Below are 22,305 nucleotides of genomic sequence, written 5' to 3'. Positions count from 1 at the left end.
ACGACAGATCTGGAAGACTCCCTCCTATTTAAGCCTCTTTATGTGCTTAGTACTAGCCTTTCTTAACCACATGCCCACCTGATGAACAAGTTCCTAAGTACAAAAAGTAAAAAAAAAAAAAAAAATACTGCAACAGAGGAATGTGAAAACACCAACATCAAAAGACCATAGGAGAGAATTTTGCTCAGAATCTCAAAGTTAAAGTGTTAAGACATGGAGATTTGACTATGGGAATCTTTGTACACAGTTCTACTCTTCTACCCCACAAACTACCCTGAATTTAGTTGGATAGATAAATGTTATTAAATTCTCTCAGTTAGTGTTAATTACTCCCCAGCACTTTACTTTTATTTCATTCTTGACATGAAAATTCTAGAAACAAAGATTCTTAATATCACTTTGTTTTCCTATCCCTTTGAACTCATGGTGCTCTAACATGTTTAATGTCATTTAAAACTCAGTGTTTCTCAACTAAACTTCAAATGAAAATAAAATTAACCCTATCGCAGTTAATTGTGAAGGAAACACTAATTACAGCCGATTACTGAATTGGGACTTAGACCTTTATTTATAATACACCTCACTGCAATATTTACCTCTTAAATATTACTGAAGTGTTTAAAGCCACCCTAAGACGTATAATGAACACTTATCTTACTTACTTAGATGTCTGAGCCTTAAAATCATAAACAGCTTTTGCAGGCAATTTCTGAAAGGGAAGGTAAACAATTAGCACTAACTTACAATTTGGATTTTTTTTTTTCAAGAAAGCAATTTCACGTGAATTAAAGGGAAATGAAAGCACAAAGAATGATGAAACATATAACTTAAATCCTCTATGCAATTTATAAATCAACCAATTAGTCCTTCATTTAGGTATTTAAGTGATAACAGGATGTAGTAGATGACTTTTTCATCATAACCACTGGATATCATATTTCGTCTTAGAAACTAAGGAAGATGAATGCTGGAATAGGCTTCTGCCGAGGGTTCTGTCCCAGGTATAAATCTGGCTTTTCCTGGGATAACTGCAGAAGGTTAGTTGCTCTAGGTTCTATGTATTGACATAACTCCTTCGGAATCATAATAAAAAGACTGGGAAAAGTCATGAAGGAAACCATCATCCCTTTTACTAAATAATTATCAGCATAGTAGCAAAGAAATATTAGCCCAGTTATCACTGGGAGGCTAGTCAGTGGCCCAAAGCATAGGTTTGGTCATCTTGCATTCCTTGGAGGGCTCAGGAACTCTTTAGCACATAGCAAACCCGTCTTTTCGTCATGATAAGATGTGACACACACTCTCCTTCAATCACCTGCACCCCACAGCTAGCCACCTCAGCTCTTCCTTCTCCACTTCCCAGTAATCCCCTCACCCCACTCTCTTTCCTCGTGATTCTGTGAACTTTAGGCAACCTGGAACATTCCTGACGTCTTTGCAGGTCCCACAGGTGCGAGACTATAGGAGACACCTGTAGTGATTCTCCTGAAATGGCTACCAGTCCGAGACTAGCTTTCAGCTGCCGTCAAACAGCTCCAAGGTAGCATGCACCAGAGCTCCAGCCCTGAGCCGGAGCCGTGGACAAAGAGCTAGTTGGTAGGCGGTTCCTAGGAGCAGTGATTTTTCAGAGATGTTCTCCAATAAAAGCAGGCCAGCAAAAATCATTTATGTTGAATTTGTATGGATTTGCTACACAGATGACCCAGGGCTCTCCCCTACATCAGTGGGGAAATTTGCACAGGGAAATCTCCTTCCTCTGTGGGGCAACCCAGCTCAAGAGTTTGGCAGAACACCCTTGTTAATTCATGGGTATCAGGTCGAGACTCAGAGAGGCCTCGCTGCTGAAACTGGGCTGCAGCTGGGGGAGATGTGCAGCTAGGGTCGGAGTGCATCCTGCTTGGAGTCCTTTGCTCAGGCTCCAGGGAAACTTCCTAGTTTCTCTCTTGTCATTTTTATGTTCTTAATCTGGGTTCTTTACTGGTTTGGGACATCACTTTGGCTGACAAGTGCTTTGCCAAATACGCTGCAGAAAAAAGACTCAAGTAGCACTAAACACACTACCTCTTTTTCCGGAGTTCCTCTTCTTTCCCGCGGTGCACTTCTCCCCAGGTCACTCATGGCGGAAGCGTAACTTCTAGGGGACTCGTGGTCTGCGGGAGAGGACGGGGTCGGAGTGAGTATCCACTTAGTTAAAAGCTGACCCTTTTAGCCATTTTCCCTGGTGGCAACTATTTTCTCCTTCAGATTTAGAGAGACACCACAATGGAAGACATGGGTATAAAACTCAAAGGTCATTACAAAGTTGCGAGAGAAGACACAAAGCCAGCGCATTTCAAAAGGGAAAAATATCTCGAGGTGGCAGAAGTGTTCTAGTCACAAATATAATTGTTACATTGTTGGTGTAGTTATGCTGCAGCATCCGGTGTAGACCATTCATAGTCGCGGGCATTTCTCATTTCAAAGATTTAATACTTTCTAATTCCTTTTGCCTCCAATTTATAATTACACTATAGGGCCTACAGAAGATGGACAATTTGAAAATAGCAACAGTTTACAAAACTAAAACATTTTGTGGAACAATTTGAGAATGCAGTAATGAAAAAGAGAAAAAAAAAAGAAAGTATGGTGATGGCAGAACATGGGTGCGTCCATCCCCCAACCCCTTCTTGCTGCTCCCTCTACATTAGTGAGTCTTAAGACGTCATTTGAAGGCTTAAAAGGCCTCTTATCTTTTGCCTTCCCTTTTGCTCAGCTACCTTATCAGAAAGTATATATTTATTCCAAGAAACAAAGGGATTAAAAATTCTCTAAACAGAAAGTATCATATTGTTTGCCAAACTGCTTATGAAACATTGAATTGTTTCTGTTCACCTTAAAACAAAGTATGAATAATTATATCACAAAATTGTGATTACAAGTATCTCTTAATGGTCTCATACTTTACACATTTATACATGGAAATGTAACTAGAGGCTACAAATATCCCAGTAATCTCTGTTATAGAATTTTACCAGTGTAACTGGGTCAAAATTAGTAGATTCTTTCTCTTAGCCTTTAATAAAGCTAGTTATACTGGTTAACAAGAAGCATTAAAAAGAAAATAAATACAGCTATAAAGGAATTTAAAATGCCAATTCATAAAAAGAAAACATTGTTTAAAGATTTTGACTGCTTTGACTATAAGGAAGAATTGTCTACTTAACAGCAGGTGGGATCTCAGTTATGGGACAACATATAAGGATAAATATCTATCAGTTGTGAATTCCAAAGTCTTTAGGTTTAGTAAGGTAGCATGGCCACAGGTATTTCAGGTAAAACTTAATCAGTTATTTTTAAGAATGAGAGAGGATTATGTGCCATATATTTTCCATTTTAAATACATATACTTTTATGATCATAGGGCTCTCATACTGGTCATTAACTTGTAAATTACTTCTGCTAATCCTTGGAATATAACCTATTTTTCAATTGGGCTAAACAAAGTTGGAAAGTAAATATTTTATTTTATTTAAATGCATTTCAAAGCCCTCTCAAATCATGTTTCAATAATGCACTCTGTGCATAAAATTTAGAGGGGATTATTATTATTATTGATTTACTTAATTGAAAAACTGGAATTGTCCAATATTGAAAAACTGGAAAAGGTAGCTAATTAATCAAAAACTTAAACTATGACATGTCTCAATCAGTAAAAATTTCCAATTGTAGGCATTGATTTAAAAAATTCTAATTTGTTATTTTTGAAGCGTGCTGTGTAGTATAAATGGAAGCAAAGATAAATACTAATAAGCAAATGTGTGCAATGGCAGCTAACAGCTGGGCCACATATATTACATTAATATGAAATTTGAATTGTCTTTTTTTTTTTGCCTATTGAAATTATATCCTATACTACAAATTCTGAATTATTAGGAGCTTGAATCTCTTTTTTCCTACCTACTTCCTAAATGACTTGGGTCAAATCTCTTGTCTTCCCTGGGTCTCAACTGTAAAACAGTGCTTATAATAACACCTATCACCTAGGTTCAGGCCAGTGTTAATTAGATAATGTGTGTAAAGCACTTTGCATAGAAGTCCCGTGCATAGAAGACTTTGATAATCCAAATTTCAGCATGGGATGTTCTTTCCGGCTTCCTAGAATTTACATAGTAAACAGACGTACTTTAAGAATTAACAAAAAGAATTGTATAAAGATTGTATGAAAATGTCAAAACACCCAAAAAAAAACCTCAAAAAAGTCCCCTGCATTTGAACTGTTATTTGTCCTTGTGTTGCCACTTCAAAGTGGTAGTCCATCTATGAAAATGGGCTTGGGAGTCACTTTTAACCTACGTGGTCTAATTAACATGTCGATAGAGGATTCTTTCAGCGGAAATAGAAAATAAATAAAGATATGGAAAGGCAGAGAAAATGAAATACACTGAGTGATGGAGACGAGACTTCTGTATATATAGCTTAAAGATACATTCACAAAAATTTTATTCCACTGTGTCCTTTCAATGAAGAAAGTCGTTAAACAAATCCTATTCTTTTTTCATTGTCCATCAACTACTCATTACATACTTCAGTTTTGCTTCCTGAGTGTTTTGATGTAGTGTCTTTATATTGCATGTAAGCAAATTATTTATTGAGTGAATATAGCTTTATGAAGTTAATATATAATCAAGGAAGAAGCTATTTGTTAAGTTACTGGTTTTGATTCACTTTACAACAAAAAAAAGAGTTGTCAGTTTCTTAAGGATACTGATACTCAATCATGGTCTCTGTCTTGGAATCCTTTTAAAGTGGTAAAATAGGTTTAATTTGTTGTTTTGATGTAAGTGGTTTCAGCCCTAACATTAAGCTACAAGATGGATTTCCCTTTTGATTTTGAATGAGTAAATTTTTGTGAATTAGTGGTCACTTTAAGCCACACATCCAGCCCGAATATCACATGGGCAAATGAGACTATTCAGTAAGACATGTTTGCACAACAAGCATTTGCTTCAAAACACAGAACGATGCCGAGTGGTCGCATGGCTTAGGAATGATGAGATGTAGGAATGGAAGGTGAAAGTGCTGGATGGTGGGTGTCTGAACCACAAGGAAAAAGAAAGAGAAGTTCATCCACCTTGGAGACTCCGTGCACTCTCATGGTCTTGGTGGTGGTAATTGTTGTTGGTGGTGTCCAAGTCTTGGAAAGAGGCACTGTGAGGCATTCTCCCACAATCGTTCTGGTACAATGGGCAATGAATAGCACCATCTTGAGGCAGTGGGTGCAAAGGCTGGTGCATGGGGCTCCTTCTGAGAGCTTTAAGGGATGAGTTCCTTTCGGGAATATCTGGCAGAAGTTCACTGATAAGACGGTGCAGGATACTGTTGTCTGGCAAACTTCCCCTTCTCTTTTCAGCTTTAATTTGGTCACAAATGTCTTTCAGGGCAGAGTCCAGAGCCTCAAATACAGACGCTTTACATTTTGCCTTTTCAGTCTGTTTTTTGGGAGTCGAATTTTTTTTCCTCCGGAAAGGCACGGGACTGACCAGAAATGCAAGTTTAGAAAGGCCAGGGTCCATTTCTTGTCTTCTGGGCTCTTCAGCGTTTTCATGTTTAGCTCTTTCATGTTTTAGCATTGTGGTAAATCGAGTGTAGGAGGCCGGGCATCTGCCTTTGCAGGAGCTGATGAGGTGCCGGTGATGATGGTGGTGGTGGTGGTGGTGATGGTGGCTGGATCCATAAAAACTTTCAGAGGATGTGAAAGAAAAGTGATCAAAGTCACTCTCACTGCAAAAGGATGATCCTTCTACGTGAATGTAATCGCTGTGGTCAGACACAACTCCGTCTTGGTCACTATCGGAAAACTCCATATGCGTTCTCGGTTGCTCATCACTGGTGACTTCAATATGAATTGGCACCAGGGTTTTAGGCTTGTAGCTTCGTTGTACATGAGAAGGGTGTCTACTCTGATTTTCTTCCTCCAGCAAAGACTCAATGGAAAATCGCCTCTTGGGACATAAACCATTTTGTTGAGGTTCTAGGGCTATGGGAGATAACATTTCATCTCCTAAATTGGGCATGGATTTTGACTTTTGAATCAACTTTTCAAATTCAGAAATGCGGGTGGGGACCATGTCCCTGGGCACCTCCTCCGTGGAGGACTGGCTCCATCCATGGAGCAGGCCCTTGTGTTGCTGCTCCTTCTCATACTGCATTATTCTCGACTTGACGGAGCAAATCACCTCTGAATTCATCAAGTCCTTGCGGTTAATGCGGTGCATTTTCTTGTACAGTTTTAGGAAGCCTGGAGCGTCATGGGCTGACCTGTGCCGGAGTCTTGACCTGCCATTACTGCGGCCCTCCTGGATGTAGGGGGAAGCCCACGTTATAGGGCAGCTCTCCTTGGAATCCTCTTCACATAACAGAGAACCCATACTCTCTGACTTGGTTTTGGGGTCGGGAAAGCTATCGCAGTCGTCATTTAGGAGATCGTCACAACTACGGGATTTGATTTTGGGGGAAACCGTTTCCTCGGTGCTGCTCCAGACCTCTGCATTTTGTCGGGCCATTTGCCAGCCATTCTTGAAAGTAATGGCCCTCTGTGAGTCATGAGGGACATCCAAATGCTGTCTGTAAGCGTTACAGTAATCTAACTCATTGGAGGGGTTGCCGTTGAACCCTGAGTAACCGTAAAGGGACGGACATATATCATCCCCACCTTTTAATCCAGGGCAGCGTGGTGGAAGAGAGACATTTGGAGAAGTTAAAAGGTTCACAAAGAGGAGAGCATGTCACTTAGCATCAGACAGCACAGCAAAGAGAATGCAGTTAGTATGGTTTGGTCTAGACACCGACTGTTAGACACGTAGCTTCAACTCCAGAGAAAAAAGCCTGATTCTAAAGCAAGGTAATACTTTTTCAATGAAGGTAGCTTTGCAGATATTAGAGTTAACAAAACCATGTTTAAAAAAAAATTAATGTCGCTAATCTACCTATTTTGATTGTGTTTACACATCTTTTGGCAAACCTGGTGTGCTGGAAGCACAATAGCATCTCGAAAGCTGATCAATAGCACGACCTGATAGTCATTTAAGGGTTGAACAATTAAGGCCAAAAGTGATATCGATTTAATTAACTTAATAGGGTCAGGATTTGAGTCTCATTTGATTTATAATGACAGAGAGGTAAAGAGTAATTTATAAACTTGCATTGAAATACCACTCCCATAACTGTAGCAAATAATTTTTCATGGGCATTAGATACAAAAAGCAGTAAGACAAAGTATTTTCCAAAATTGCAAAACCAAGATGTCGTGCACTATTGTTGCCAATATTTTTCCAAGAAAAAAATTCAGTGGAGCCTCTTTAGATAAATGAATTTACCTCTTTAATTGCTCCACTTCCAACCTCTTATGAGGCAGGTTCTTATAAGGATAATTGGATATAATATAAAACTCCCATCAGAGGTAAATGCATCTTGCTTTTTTCCAGGGAGGTTGTTTTTTTTAAAAATAACTTGCAATTTGATAATAGCTAAAACTGACCTCAATTTGGAATGTGTTTGGAAAGACTCTTTATTTTTGCTCTGCTGAGTTCACTAATAAATAAAAGGCCGAAGTACATCTAATGGGAAATTTCCTTCTTAGAAGGGAACCCCATGAAGGAAAATACCCGTATTGACAGTTGCTGTCTTACAATCTTACCCACCTTTTTCAAAAGTAGATAAGCATATTAAGTAGATATGTAATATTTGGGAAAGGAAGTTGACTTAACACTCCCTGGGATAAAAACAATTATCTAAATTAATCAGAAACCTTTTAAATTTGGGTGCTATCCAAGTGTAATGAATCAATGGTATTTCATGACTTATTATCTTAAGGCATTCATTTGCATAAATGAGTAGAATCTGATCAAAGCATCTCTGTGAATTTGATGAAAGGTGTCATAAAAGGGGCTCACTCCTTAAACCAGCTACTGCTTAACTTTAATCACCACATGGCAACACTTTTAGTGCTTACATTTGATATGTGTAGCTGAATCTGTGCTATATTATGGAAACTTCTGTTAGAGCTCAGGTTCTTCACACCTTTCAAATTCCTTTGGTGTTTTGTTTCAGCCCCAGGAGACTGGGGGAGATTGTGGGGACCCAAATGTGGTATGGCCTCAGGTACATGCAGATGCCGGTTCAAGCCTCAGTCTCCGTCTTGGGAATGTTCTGGTTAGCACAGCAATAATGCACTGAGCAGTCTTTCAGAGACCTGAAGGAGAGACTTGCCCTCTCTGAGCATAGCTCATCGAATTTCCGGAGAGGAGACAGGCCATATGGAAAAATAGCTTGGTGATATCTAAATTTTCTAAGTATGGCTTGAAACCAGTTAGTTCTTACTGGTGGAATGTTCTGAATCAAACATCGTGTACCATGCAGAACACAGATATTCTACTGTCTATATGAATGTTCACCAAAATATAGAACAGATGACTAAAGAAATAACTTCAGTAGGTCAGACACATTTTTATCTAGAACTAAATAATTAAAAAAAAAAAACCCAAATCAAAGTGTTTTAGGCAATAATGTTCTTTGTTGCTACTTCTAATTCTTATTCTATAAATGTGATTAACTTTGCTAGGTGTAGTAACATTAGAACATTTTTGACAATATGCAAATATTCATAAATGTAATCTTTTAATAGCCTGACAGTAAGTTAGATACTTTGAATTTGTTCAAGAAAAACCCACAAATGATATATTTGGAGGAAAAAAGCATGAATATGCTAAATGATAGAGTCCATCGAGCCACTCAAATGGCTCACCAACCCGACCTAGTGTGTGTAAAAAAGATAAATTATAGTTCTGAAACTATATTGTATTCAAGACACTGTATTTAAATGCTAGCTCTCTCTGGATGGTTATCCTGGACCAGCTCTCACATGGTACCCTAGTTTAAAATTAAGCTCATAAATTGCTTGCATGTCAATCTATTATCGCTCACCTTTTGCTCTTGAGGGGGAAGAAGGAGAAGAACTGATGAAAGATTTTGTCAGGGTGCCACTTGATCCTGGGAGGTCCGCTCGCCCTGGGCTAGTCCTGCTCGCACTTGGATCCAAGCCCCTGGGCTGCCCCACCGCAGGCTCGCTCTTCCTCCTTTTCCTAAAGTCACTGGCCATGCTCGCAGAACTAAAAGAAGGGATCAGCGTCCGTTAGGCTGGTGTTGGAGGAGGTTCACCCGTGACTCAGAATGACTGATGGAAGGTGCTGGGGACAGCACGACCACTCTTCCCTCCCTTCCCCCAAACTGCAGTGTTAAGAATTCATTCCTTGCTATTAAACACTATTTCTTTATAATCATCTCTTTAAAAAATTCATAGACTGTAATTTTTTTTTTTAGAGAAGTTTTAGGTTTACAGAAAAATTGATTGGAAAGTACAGAGAGTTCTCCTATGCTCCCTTTCCTTACGCACACAGTTTCCCCTACTGTGACATCTTGTTACTGTGATACATTTGTGACAGTTGATGAACATCTTGATTCATTATTATTAAATGTAATTAAAGTCCATAGTTTTTATTAAGGTTGTTTTCTGCTGAATATCCTGATTTTAAGATTTCTCTGTGCCTTTTGGTGTCATGATAGCTCATTTCTTTTTATTGCTGAGTACTGTTCCATCATGTGGATGCACCAGTTTGTTTCTCAGTTCCCCTATTGAAGGACATTCTGGTCGCTTCAAGTTTTGGCAGTTATGAATAAAGCTGCTATAAACATCCATGTGCCGTTTTCTTATGTGTGTGGATATAAGTTTATAATAATGTTCTAAAGTAAAAATTCTTTTAGTGTAATATGTTGTGACTGACAATTCAGTGTTGTGATTTGTGTCACATATCTTTTCTCTCTAAAGAAGAGTTCCAGCAACATGACTCTATCCAGAGAAGGCAAGCCACAGGGGAGGAAAAGACTCCAAAAAGGAAGACAGCTGGTGAGACAAATTTCTCTTATCTCAAGGTTTCCCTATGGCTTTTCCTACTACTCTTAGCTTGAAAACCCTTATACTGGAATTCCAACAGTTTCCTATTTATTTTATTTTATTTTTTTAAAAAAAGATTTTATTTATTTATTTGAGAGAGAATGATCGAGAGAGAAAGCACAAACGGGGGAAGGGGCAGAGGGAAAGGGAGAAGAAGACTCCCCGCTGAGCAGGGAGCCCGATGCAGGGCTCGATCCCAGGACCCCGGGATCATGACCTGAGCTGAAGGCAGACTCTTAACCGACTGAGCCACCCAGGTGCCCCTAATGTTTTCCTATTTAAATAATGAATGACTAATAATCTGGCCAGCAAGCAAAATATTAAAGGGAACTTTCACCCAGTTGTATGAAATGGTGTCGGCAGTCTGTCATGGCAGGAAGTTTTTATCACGGTCTGGTTCTGAATACAGTATCATTGAAGCCAAACACCAGGGAATGGGAGATATACAGCACCCAGCATGCCACCTGTCAAATCATTACATAAAATTACATCAACAATGGCAGTCAGAGCACCGGCAGGTCCCGTGAGCCAGCAATACGCTGTTTGCTTTGCTGACATTATTGTCTGGTGTAGCCCGCACAGCAAACCTGTGAGGGACGCTCAGTTATCCCTATTTCATAAATGAGTGAACGGAACACACACTTTGCAAGTATAGAGATGGGGCCAGACCTCAGAATTTGTCTGCGTTCTTCTAGAGAGGATGCCCGTCTTCTTCTAGACCTGTTTCTGCTCTCCCTATCCTGTCATGTGAGGGTCTGTATGTCTTTCTGGCAGTCTTCAGGTCAGATTAGAACTCTAAAGTTCAAACATTTTAGGAGCATATATAGATGTAAAAGATATAAAAGGAGGACTTGGAGGAGCTTTTTTCTTAGTGACACTGATGTCATTGGATGGCACGCATGAACCCAATTTACAAAGGACCCGATTTACAAAGTTTTTGACTTACATTGATAGAAATCTATAGAAGGGCAAATTAATGTTATATCATTATTTGTTGTTGATGGTACAATGTGGCTGAGAGTTTGTGTTATTCACTATAGCTATTGAACTGTGTCTGAATTTCTGCAACGCTATAAAGTAAGTGTGATATTTAAAGCCCAGGAACTGAACTTACCTTGGCAGACGCCTAGAACAGTTAGGACTAGTGGTTCCAGGTTATTCTGGTTCGATTCTAGTTTATCTCTGCTCCTTGCCAACTGTGTGAACTTGGTAAGTTATGCGGCCTAAGTTTAGTTTGTTCAGAGATAAAATGGGGAAGATAGTACTTAACTCATTGTGGTGTCTTAAGGATCGACTATGTCTGGGTCTGAATACAGTATCATGTACTTAGAATGTCTGGTATATAGTAAGCCCCCATTTATTGGTAGTAACAATGTTTCTGATTTGTGTGGTGAGCATATAATGAATAAATAGGTATTGAACATAATTTAGAAATTTTCTAGTAATTTATACATTTTTTTCAAATATACTATTATAAATATCAGCTAATAATATTGAAAATTAGATTTTATAATTCTCATTTAAAGAAAAGAAAGCTGGGTTTAGAGGAGACAGGGAAGGGAAGAATTTTTTGGTAAAGGGATCCAGAATTATTTCACTTAATTTTTATGAGTTTTTGAATATGATCATATGAAATGATACAAAAACAAAATAAAACAACTTCATAAAGTATGGTGCTCCAAATAATAGTGAGTGATAACATAATCCTTGTTATTATTTCACTGAGTAGTATTCCTATTGAAAAAGAAACCACTGGTCTAGAATATTCTGGTTGTATGATGTAATGACGTTCTTACCTAGTGGGTCTTTCCAGGCTTCTGTCTATAGAGGATTGATACAAGGAGGCCTGTTAAGATAGAAAAATAGTTCCATGAAAATTTTTACCAGGGCAAAATTTCATTTGTCCGTGGACATTAAATTAGGTATCCTAAAAAGAATATTATAAAAACTGAGATGAAAAATACCATTTATTTTGATCACAAAATGTCTTTCAAAGAGAAAACATGTAACCTGATTTCTACTTTTTTCCTATCTACCTTCTCTTTTGGTATACCACACTGTATTTCTCTGTCTAACTCAAATTATCCACAGCCCAAACACTATCTGGGGGAGAAAAGAAAAGTCGTTAACCACTTCTTCACGTAGGAAATAGACTGTAAACAGAAATTTTCTGCATAAAGTAATGGTTTGATGTTTAAAAAAATACTTGTAATCATCATTCAGCCTTTATACAACATAAACCTTCTTTATAATTTTTTTTGTTATGTTGCCAGGTGTTCTCTTTAAAATATAACATTTAAGCAGAACTTGAGACATCTTTCCTCTGTCAACACAGACATGGCATTTAATAATACCACAGAATTTGTTTTGAAATTAAACTGAACTGCCTGGTACTTAAATCAGGTGCAGACTGGCATCTTTCAAAATAGTTAAGTTCAGGGTTGGTATAAAATAAATGATTAATGAACCAAAATGTAACTTTTTTTAAAAAAAGTGGATTTTTAACATTTTCATGAGAAAATAAACTCTCAGTTGTCCATGGTTGTAGGAATAAAGAAATATAGAAAATACAAATTGATACATAATTCCAAATGTCTATTGTACACACCATTTTCATACTCCTTCATTCTGAGCAGCACAATTAAACAGATATTAGGCAAAAATATTAGATATGACTTTTTCACTGCCTACGACCATCTTCTGGAATAAATGCTGAAATATTTAAGGCAAGAGAGGATCTGTATTGAGCTCTTGAGTATTTGAAATGACACTGCAAGATAAGCAAAAGTAGTTGCGGTGTGATGTCTAGAATGTACAGGGAAATGTATATACAAGTATATATGTATAATAATATATATACATAGTCTTGGTTTGGGGCATATTTGATGATGAGTTAGTTATCACAAACTGATGAGGAACTGAAATTCTAGTTTAAAAATGTCCTTCCATATGAAAGTTTAAAAATATCAGCCAAAAAAAAGGGCAGGATTTGACAGATTTTATCTTAAGTTCCTATCACATAGAAATATTTTACCAGAGTATTAAAAACCTACTTAGTTTTTATTTTCTACTTTATTTTCTACTTATAAATAAGCACCAATTAACCAGTTAAAATATTAGTATTATTTATGTAGATTCTTTATGTAGATTAGTCTGAGAAGCCCTCTTATGCATAACTCTAAAATTGGTTCTGTTAATTAATATTTTCATTTAATTCCATCTTACTGAGTGAGAATGGAATCTTGCCCAGAAGCAAACAAAAGCACCTTTCTGCTACAGAATATCCTCCCTCCTTTTAGACAGAAAAAGCATATTCTAATATTTGTAATTCCTAGAAAATATTTAGATTCCTAGGTTCTCAACAAATATGAAATTAGAAGAAAAAATTTGGTCCACTAATCTGATAAATTTACATGATTACTTAGCTTGCTGAACTCTGAATCGGACACTGGAAAGGTAAAAAAAAATAAATACTAAATAAGAAGGAAAGCAAACCAGTAAACAAATAAAACCAGATAATTATATTCTGATGTAGAAATATCAATTCTCTATGTTTTCAGAAAAGCATCACCAAATAGCCTCAGAGCATTGCTGTGTGTGTGGATCACAGCATTAATGGGACACCCAACCACAAACCATAGCTGATTATCAAAAAGTGTCAATTGAGGAACATCCTAAGAGTAATCACCCTAAAGTGATTAGAAATTTCAAATTGCAAGCTTGGAATGAGCCTAAACAAAATTGTAATGTGAGATGAAACATAGCATAAGAAGTGAAGGCTCTCCACTGATAAATTAATTGTGTTTTAGATTTAGGCAAAGGAACTACAATGATTCCTCCTTGTGCTGGTTTCCACAATCCAAAATAAACTGAAACCAATTTTGTGATTTTATATATTGTCAAAGGAAAAAGTTCAATATTAAATTATAAGGAAACAGTAAAAGGTCTAGATAGATGACTAAGAGAGAAACTTTATGATAATCACATGAATGAAACTCATTCTGAAATGGAAATTGTCTCTAGAAAAGAGGTAACCTATTTTACCTATTATGATCTACTCAGTTTATGTATTACCATATTTTAACATACCTAAATGAAGTTCATTTTAATAAAGTATGGACACTGAATCACTCTTTCTGCTAAGTGATCATATGATTAAACTTTGCTTAAAAGTCTTTAATTGTTCTTCATTAATGCCAGTTTCTCAGTTTTATGGATTAGAAAGTATGTTATTCATGGCATATGCTAGGCATTTGATAAATGGTAGCTAAGGTAATGTGCAATCAATTACAAATTTTACCAGAAATGTTTTACATAAGGGTACTGAAGATAGAATCCAGTCCCTTATCAGAATATTTTTTTACACTCTGAAACACCATTATGTGAAATTAATATGCTACAGAATCATACAATATTCCTTCTCAATTCCAAATAGATAATGGCAAATTAGTTTAACCACCAGCAAAGTGCTTTTTTATGTTACTTTTTTTTTTTTGCCAATACCATCACATGTAGAATGCAAAGAGTTAAGTTTCTACTATCTTTAGCTCAAGAGTTATTGTGTAATGTTAATTATAGGAACTTATTTCACAAAAATAGTTAACAAGGAATAGTATTAAGTAAATAACTTGTTTCTAAAAGATTTGAATTCCAAATACATCTCTTGAACGTGCTAAGAAGTGTGGTATAAAGGGAATGGCATGGAAGTGAAGGCTTCTAGATCTGCTTAATTTTTAACTTGCCACCATCTGACCTTGTAATTTTGGACATAGTTTTAAAAAATCGTTGGGCTCTACTTTTCTTGACTTAAAAATTAGTGATCTTTAAATTTTCTCTCAGTTCTCAAAGAACCACCTTCAAAACATCCTAGAACTATCTGACCAAAAAATCAGAAATATATCTGACCAAACTGAATTCCAAAGTAAATTCTTGGGCCCTTCGTATGTTGAAATGATACCCTTTCTTCAGATGTGAAGGTAACATAACATAGAGAATAGAATTGCTTGTTGTATTTGTCTTTAGGTCCTATGCCTGTCTACAAAACATAACCCTGTAGAAATGACTGCATTCATTAATCTAGAATGTTCTTGATTACTCTATTTTGCTTTTTATTGAATATGTAAATATTTTGATTACTTCTCTGGTGTGAACATGCACTCTGATGCGTAATTCAGAATTGCAAAGGGAAGCTTCGGGGAGTTGGAGATTTCCTGTTGAGACTCTTCCACAGTCGTCACCCCCGTGTGTCAGGGGGACTTTCTGAGGCATCGGTGGCTCACTGGTTTTATTTTCTAGTTGCACATATTTAACCCAGTTAAGACTTTTTGATGAGGATAAGTTATTTATTAAGTGTTTTTGTATATACTTAGGACCACAGAGAAACTACCGTGTAAAACCAGTTTACGTACTCTGCTCCCATTCTAGCTGCTTCTAAGAATTACCACAGGCGAGGCTGATGTTTAGCAAAACTGTCACTTTTGCTTATGTCAACCAGTAAGTCTTAAATCTGCTTTCCAGAATAATTTCATTTTTTTCTTTGCAGAAACCAGGATAAAAAGCTTTGACTCTGGATTGTTTCTTCCTCTTTCATGCTCTCTTTGCCTAAATCAAATAAAATTTGACATTGCCCGGCATACATTTTTTTACCTAGCAGATTGTCATGAGCCTTCTAAAACAGAGACAGCAAATGCATTTCATCTCATATGCCAGTTATAATCTATTACACTGGCTGCCTGGATTACAGCATTGAGAAGGATTAGTAATGCCTGTCAAGGATGTGGAACTGGGGAATTGTGACCTGTGTGCCCGTTGTTTGTCAGCTCTATTCTTCATTTTATCTGATGCTCAAATCCACAAATTGTATTTAGGAAAATGAAAGACTTACGTAAATTTTAAGAATATGTGGGCCATAAACATGTAATTAAGAACCTGTCATTCTGCACCTCCAAGCATGATGATAAAATGGCTCTGCATGGTATTTGACAGAGTCTAATCAAAACAGACGGTTGATACATGCACTGAGAGTGCTACTTTTGATTTTGTAATTGTCACACTCCTGGATACCAGGACTGTGTTGAATAGTTCAGTGGAAAGTTATGGCCGGAATGATTCTTCACCTACATTTTAGAAAGAGCCAACAACAACTTTGGAATAATTAATGTCTAAGCAATGATGCTGGATACAACACAGTGATGCAAAGAGAGATTTTCCAAAATAGCTTAGACTCTATGGTGAATTGTTAAAACACGGATCGTTCAGAATCACAGTAACAGCTCCTAAGAGAGGAATCTGAAAAAGAGAATAATTTGTTTTTACCTCATTGGAAACACCAGAAGAATGATCTTGAACATAGTCCAGAGCCTTTTTAGGAGGCTGGGTGTAGATGCACCACATAAGCAGAAGTGTAGAGATGGAATGGAGGAGAGTCAATGGCAGCAAGGAATGGACATGTGGAAAAGGTGACAACAGTTAGAAATTGAGTGCTGATAGCATCAGACACACAAAAAGAGTGCATGAATGGAGCCAAATGGGGGTGGCCTAGGAGGAAGAGTGCAATGTTCATAAATATTCTCAAGCACTGGGCAAAATTACTAGTGATGGGATTAGTATATTTATAAACTCATTTCATCAGAATCAAAATGAGCACTCATAGTCTCTCGCCACAAAGGAATGCAAGGTATATTAAAGAAACATTAAAGGAGTAGTGGATAGCATGCAGGTGAGTTTCCATGTGGGGCTGAAAATGATTATAAAAAATGTTGGTAATTTAGGCTCAGAACAGAAATTGGTTTAGTCCCTACAAACCATGTAATCACTAATAACAATACATATAAAATAAAGCTAGAGGATTTTTTTTTCTAAAATAAAATGCATTTATGTGAATAGTTGGATACAAATTAGGAAAAAAAATGAGAGAAAAACACTTTTCCTATTAGGGATATAAATTCTAGGAAAAATTCTTTGGTTTATATTTATTTACAGTCACTTTTGATCCAGCTCAATAAGATAAGGAATCTAACCAAGTGTCCTTGGCATTTCAATGGACGACAGGGACAACTATAACCACCCAATATCTAATATATGGTCAGTTTATGAGTATATAAATCAGTATCTGATATGGTAAAAGAAAGATTACACTCTCTGATCTTTAGTAAAGCTCTGTCCAGTGGAATTGTTCTGTTCTTTAAGAATTTAAAATTCAGAAATATCAGTAAGAGTATAAAAAGTATGTAATTGACACATATCAAATGTATAGCTATCAGTAGATAGAGTTCCCCAGTGAAACTTCTAGTAAAGGAAATTGTTATTTAGGGCTTGAGTTGACTCTTTATCCCGAACAGACTAGGCAATTCTCGTGAGGCCCACCGTTGGTGGGGGTTTGGGGACAAGATGTTTCACTAGCATAAAACTAGAAATCTAGGCCCACAGGATTTCTTTATTTTTCTCTTTCCTTATATCCCTAAGAGTAAATGAGGTATTTTATTGTGGGAGTATACTGACAGCATACTATTGTGGGAATTGCCCAGAGATTTTTGGTGTGTTCAATAGGCCTGGGTTTAGCTTCCGACTCTACCACTTACTATCCTCTTACTATCCACTTACTTAACCTCTCTGGTCTCGGGTTTCTTCTTATTGGAGGGGCCTCCAGAGAACTCACTGAGATGATGAGTTCAGAACCCAGCACTCGCCAGTGCTTGGTAGTTCTTCAGCAAATGGGAGCTACAATAACAGTAATTATTATTATAAATGTCACGATACTTCTTCTGATTGAACTAGACCAAAATGGACTGTAAACAACTATAAATCTTCTATAAACCTCTAACAATTGCCTGAATATTCTAGGACAGAAACTATCTCAGCATTTTGCATTTAGATATAATCATCCTAATGCATGATGCATGGTAGAGAAAAAGTACATAGGAAGTGTCTGAGCAGGTTTAACCATTTGGTACAGAAGTGGATGTGGGCTCAGCCATCCCCAATTTGTCTAAATAGCATACATTTGGCTTTTGTTCTGTAAATGACACCTATCTCTTCTGATAATGGTATGTTTCATCAATCAAACAACATTCCCCTAATTTTCTTATATTAATAGTCTAGCCTCACTTACCGGGCGTCCAAACTCCAGTTCTGAAAAGAATTTATACCAGGGCTCATTTTCTAAATCTATGTCATCTGGATTTATGCGATCAGTCTGGAGCAGATGTGAAGGAAAAGGGAAGGAAAAGGCACACTGAGCTGAGTGAGGGAAATGCCGTGTGGTATGAAAAACACGCACGCGCATTCGCACGCAAACATGCACCAACTCTCATCCAACAAATCTCAGCAGGACAGAACAAAGGATGTAAAGTAAAATGTGTAAAATTAGGATATGAAGATGAGTTTCGATGGCATCACCTAGGCCCCTAGTCACTTCCTCTGTTCCACCTCTGTCTTCTCTTTTGAGTTTGCTCCTTAGCTTTGATGCAGAAACTATGAAAAACTCTGTGACGGCCAGAAGGAGCATGGATAGCACACCAGAAATAGGCTAACGTTAGCCGATTAAAGTTAAAATAGACTCAACTTAGTCACCAAGTAGCTCATCTGGGTGAGTCACTCCACCGCCCCTGCCCTCATTGATCCCAGCATGTAAGGCTGCTCTGCAGACACTTGGCTTGGGTGCAGATATATGGAGAGCCTGGCGGAGAGGGGGAGGGAAAAGGTGGGAAGAGAGGTGGGGGGGGGAGGAGTGAGAGGTGCTGGGAGGCTGTTAGGGGTCGACTGGCGTAAAGAACCTGGGGTCTAGTTGAGAAAGAAAGGGGCAGCAAGGTGGGGGTGGTGGTGAGTAGCTAGGCTCTGATTGTCCCCTTAGCTGCTGGAGAGCAAGGGCTACCCCTGAGTTCTCCCGAAGGGCATTAGCAAAGGTAATGAAGGAAGGAGCTCACCCAGGTGGGGGAAAGAGCCGGGGTGCACGGGCTTGGTATGGGGAGGCCAGTCCTGGGCGGAGGGGAGGGGCTACCAGTTACTTCTCCGTATGGTGAAACAGAAAGAGGCTTCCGGCCAGGTTCCCTTGGAACAGGTGTCGGAGTTGTTGGGAGAGGGGGCTGTAAGAAAGAGGGGTGAAGGAAACACTGATTCATTAGATGGAGGTTCTTGATGGATCGAAGAGGACACCAGTTATCAGGAGGAAACGTTTCAGAAAAGTAAGGTGTCCCTGGGGAGACCCAGATAACTTAGGAATGGTCTGGACCCCTGAAAAGATGTGAAGACGAGGAGCCTCCCAGAAAGTGAGGAATGATCACATTTTATGAGCTACCACCCAAGAATCACCTTCTACCTGTCTACCTTCAGCTGGAGGAATGGATTTGGAGGGGGTTGGGTTTTCACACTACTGTAGCTGGCTAAGGGTGGGGAGAGGGTGAGTAAGAGAATCCCACTCTGGTTTGGTTGACACTGTAATTCAGAGAAAAAGCCAATTTTTGTAGTTGACTTGCTCCCCTCCGGTGGTTTCTGAATATTGTATTTAAGATAGGAAAACTAGGGGTGTTAATATAAACAGCTTGAGAAAATACATACAATTGCTTTAGTAATGGAAAAACCAGACATGGAGCATTTACTTCATCCAACAATATCCTGAATGCTTTTACATAATTACATGCCTGATCAGACTGATTCAGGCCATTGACTTAATATTAAATGAAGATGCTTCACGTACTACATATGGGTTATTACTTCTTTGACAATTATTTCATGACACTAATTAAACATGGTGCAGTTGGACTAATATTTTAAGTCAGGAAAAAAAAAAAAAAAACACCCCAGTTCCCTAAAAGCCATTCACCCTGGCCAGGAGAGGACATATTCTTTGTAATATTGAGTGTTCTGAGATAGTAGTCCATATTCAAACAAAAGTCACTATTTTGACATTAGCTTGTCCAGGTGTTTTATTGCTTTTTTGAATTCCCAATCATCTTGTTAATAGTATACAGTCTCTGTGCAATAATCAATTATATCCAGAGTATTTTTAGAGATGAGCATTTTATTTCAATATTTTCTAATAGGAGATTATAATGGTGTAGCTACAAACAGTGACAGGAAAACTTGAGGCATCATAACAAAATAGTGAAAGGGCCTAAGTTATCCAAAATATGTGGTGATCATAATGATAAAGACCGTGTAGTAACTCTGGGGGATGTTTATGGTGGAATGGTGAGTGATACAAGCTGAATATGATCATGTGTTTGTACAATATTTACAATGATATCCCAAAGCCTGTGTGTGGATGAGCACAGGAGGAAAACACACACATATACAAAAACAAAACAAAACAAAACAAAAAACAACCCGCAATGGCGTTCTGGTATTGAGATTGTTCTTTTCCTTCTTTTAAAATATTATTTTCCTTTACTATTATAATGTTGTGGAGAACATCCTGTAATTACTATGGCAAATGTTGAAAAAAACTTGATTCAATTTACAATTGATTCAATAGTACAAAAGTACTAATTGAGATTTTGATCTTAACCAAAATGCTGTTTTTCTCCAGTTATCATTTAGATATTGGCTGCAGGATATGAATATTTTATGGAATAGTTCTACTGGAGCTGATTTTTAGGGTAATTGACATTAGAGAGAATTTTCTTTTCTTTCTTAATTTTTTTTTTTTTTTTAAGATTTTTATTTATTTATTTGAGAGAGAGAAAGAGAGCACGAGCCTGGGGGAGGGGCAGAGGAAGCAGACTCCCTGCCGACGTGGGACTCGATCCCAGGACCCTGAGATTATGACCTGAGTCAAAGGCAGCCCCTTAACCGACTGAGCCATGCAGGTTCCCTGACATTAGAGAGAATTTTCTAGTAGTTTTTGTTCTGTGTAGAGAGGCCTGTACTTCTTCCACAAGAAAACAAATCTTTGGTTCTTTCAAATCTCATTGTTTTTAATATTATAAACTTAATAATATTACCAATTCTTGATTTTATAATTCTGCTTTCACATATAGTACTTTGTTTTGCTAAAGGGAGATAGAAATTTCTCTTAGAGAAAACAGATTTGTTTAAAAAATATTTTAAACAGCAGAGGGCAGCAAATTTACTAAACAAATAAGTGTATTTACCAGTGGTTACAACTTCACTTTGACTTCCACTTTAAGAAATTATGTAACAAACAGATATACGAAATCCTGATTTATAGAAATATATTTCTGTGATAGAATGTGGAGTGCTCGCTTCGGCAGCACACATACTAAAATTAGAATGTGGAAAAGGAAGAATATCTACCATCCTGCACCATAGCTCAGAATGACTGTTTTTCATGACTTATGATTTTATAGATTAAAAATTTAATTTATAGTCTCAGTGGGCAACTATCTAGAATCCATGCCAATAGAAATTAGCAGAGAGAATGCCCCAAACAATGATCATTGGTAATTATCTATAACTTTCGAACTTAATGAAAGGCATACATTTGAGTATAGCCTTTATGGTAAAGAAATGCAAGCGGCAGAGCTAGAATTTTCTTTTCACTGTGGTTGACCTATTGAATTGCTTTAGTTATGCAACAATGGTATGTATTATGTAGCAATTTAGATCCACTGCTAAGGGACACAGAAGCCTCACAAAAGTCAGTGATAACATATACACATGGTCAGCCAACAGACAATATATACACTGATAATCTCACTAAATCAACACTGTCCGTGGGTAACTTGAAAGTTCCTTTGAGTTGTTTGACACCAATATGAGCACTCGGAATCTCACTTAGGAAGAAGCATGATTATATGTTACTCTAATTGCTCATAAAAACAACAAAAAAGCAGATACACTGTTGCACATTTTTCTAATCTTTTTTTGTTCTCTTCTCATTTTGAAAAACCCGGCAAATCTGTGCTGAAAACAAATGTGTATCAGTGCAAGAGGAAGTGTTTAAGAAAATCTAAAACTATAAATCAGACAGGATTCTTATTTAAAGGCAACCAAGGGTGAACCATTTTTAAAGTTCTTATGTTTTCTACAATTTCAAAGCATTTAGTTGCTTTTGAGGTTACAGAAATTCTACTATTCTCAATATTCTCATTGCAGGTATATAATTTTTATATGTTTTTCCAAACAAAAAGAAGTGCCAATATAACTTAATACTTTAAAATTTATGCTCATTAGATTTTAAAGCTTTAATGGTATTCACCACTATGTTTTATATTTATTGTGGTTCCACGATAAATGATATACAAATTGTCAGCTGGGTTCAAACCACCAGATGAAACTCCCCAAATTTTTATACGTTAAGCTTTGACGATCTTCACTGATAAGGAAGTGTAAGTTAACTGCGGGTTTAAATTGCATTT

The 22,305-nt window shown here is 37.3% G+C and overlaps 1 protein-coding gene across 28 annotated transcripts in view; it reads right to left on the bottom strand.

The window, feature by feature from the left end:
- The window catches only part of SORBS2 (sorbin and SH3 domain containing 2), a 347,266-nt gene that overhangs the window by 29,779 nt on the left and 295,182 nt on the right, over positions 1-22,305 (bottom strand). For 21 of the 28 annotated variants that reach the window (XM_032413609.1, XM_032413625.1, XM_032413608.1 and 18 more), the window contains 7 exons: positions 18,099-18,182; positions 16,304-16,360; positions 11,785-11,834; positions 8,962-9,146; positions 5,111-6,691; positions 2,062-2,150; positions 663-709 (listed from right to left, as the gene is read on the bottom strand). In XM_032413609.1, the coding sequence (XP_032269500.1) occupies positions 663-709; positions 2,062-2,150; positions 5,111-6,691; positions 8,962-9,146; positions 11,785-11,834; positions 16,304-16,360; positions 18,099-18,182 (2,093 nt within the window). The remainder of the gene's footprint in view (positions 1-662; positions 710-2,061; positions 2,151-5,110; positions 6,692-8,961; positions 9,147-11,784; positions 11,835-16,303; positions 16,361-18,098; positions 18,183-22,305) is intronic. The other 7 variants (XM_032413611.1, XM_032413623.1, XM_032413614.1 and 4 more) reach the window with 1 other exon arrangement.

This window comes from Phoca vitulina, unplaced genomic scaffold, assembly GCF_004348235.1.
Source record: "Phoca vitulina isolate PV1807 unplaced genomic scaffold, GSC_HSeal_1.0 scaffold15, whole genome shotgun sequence".
NCBI lineage: Eukaryota > Metazoa > Chordata > Mammalia > Carnivora > Phocidae > Phoca > Phoca vitulina.
This window is presented reverse-complemented; position numbering and strand designations above follow the sequence as displayed.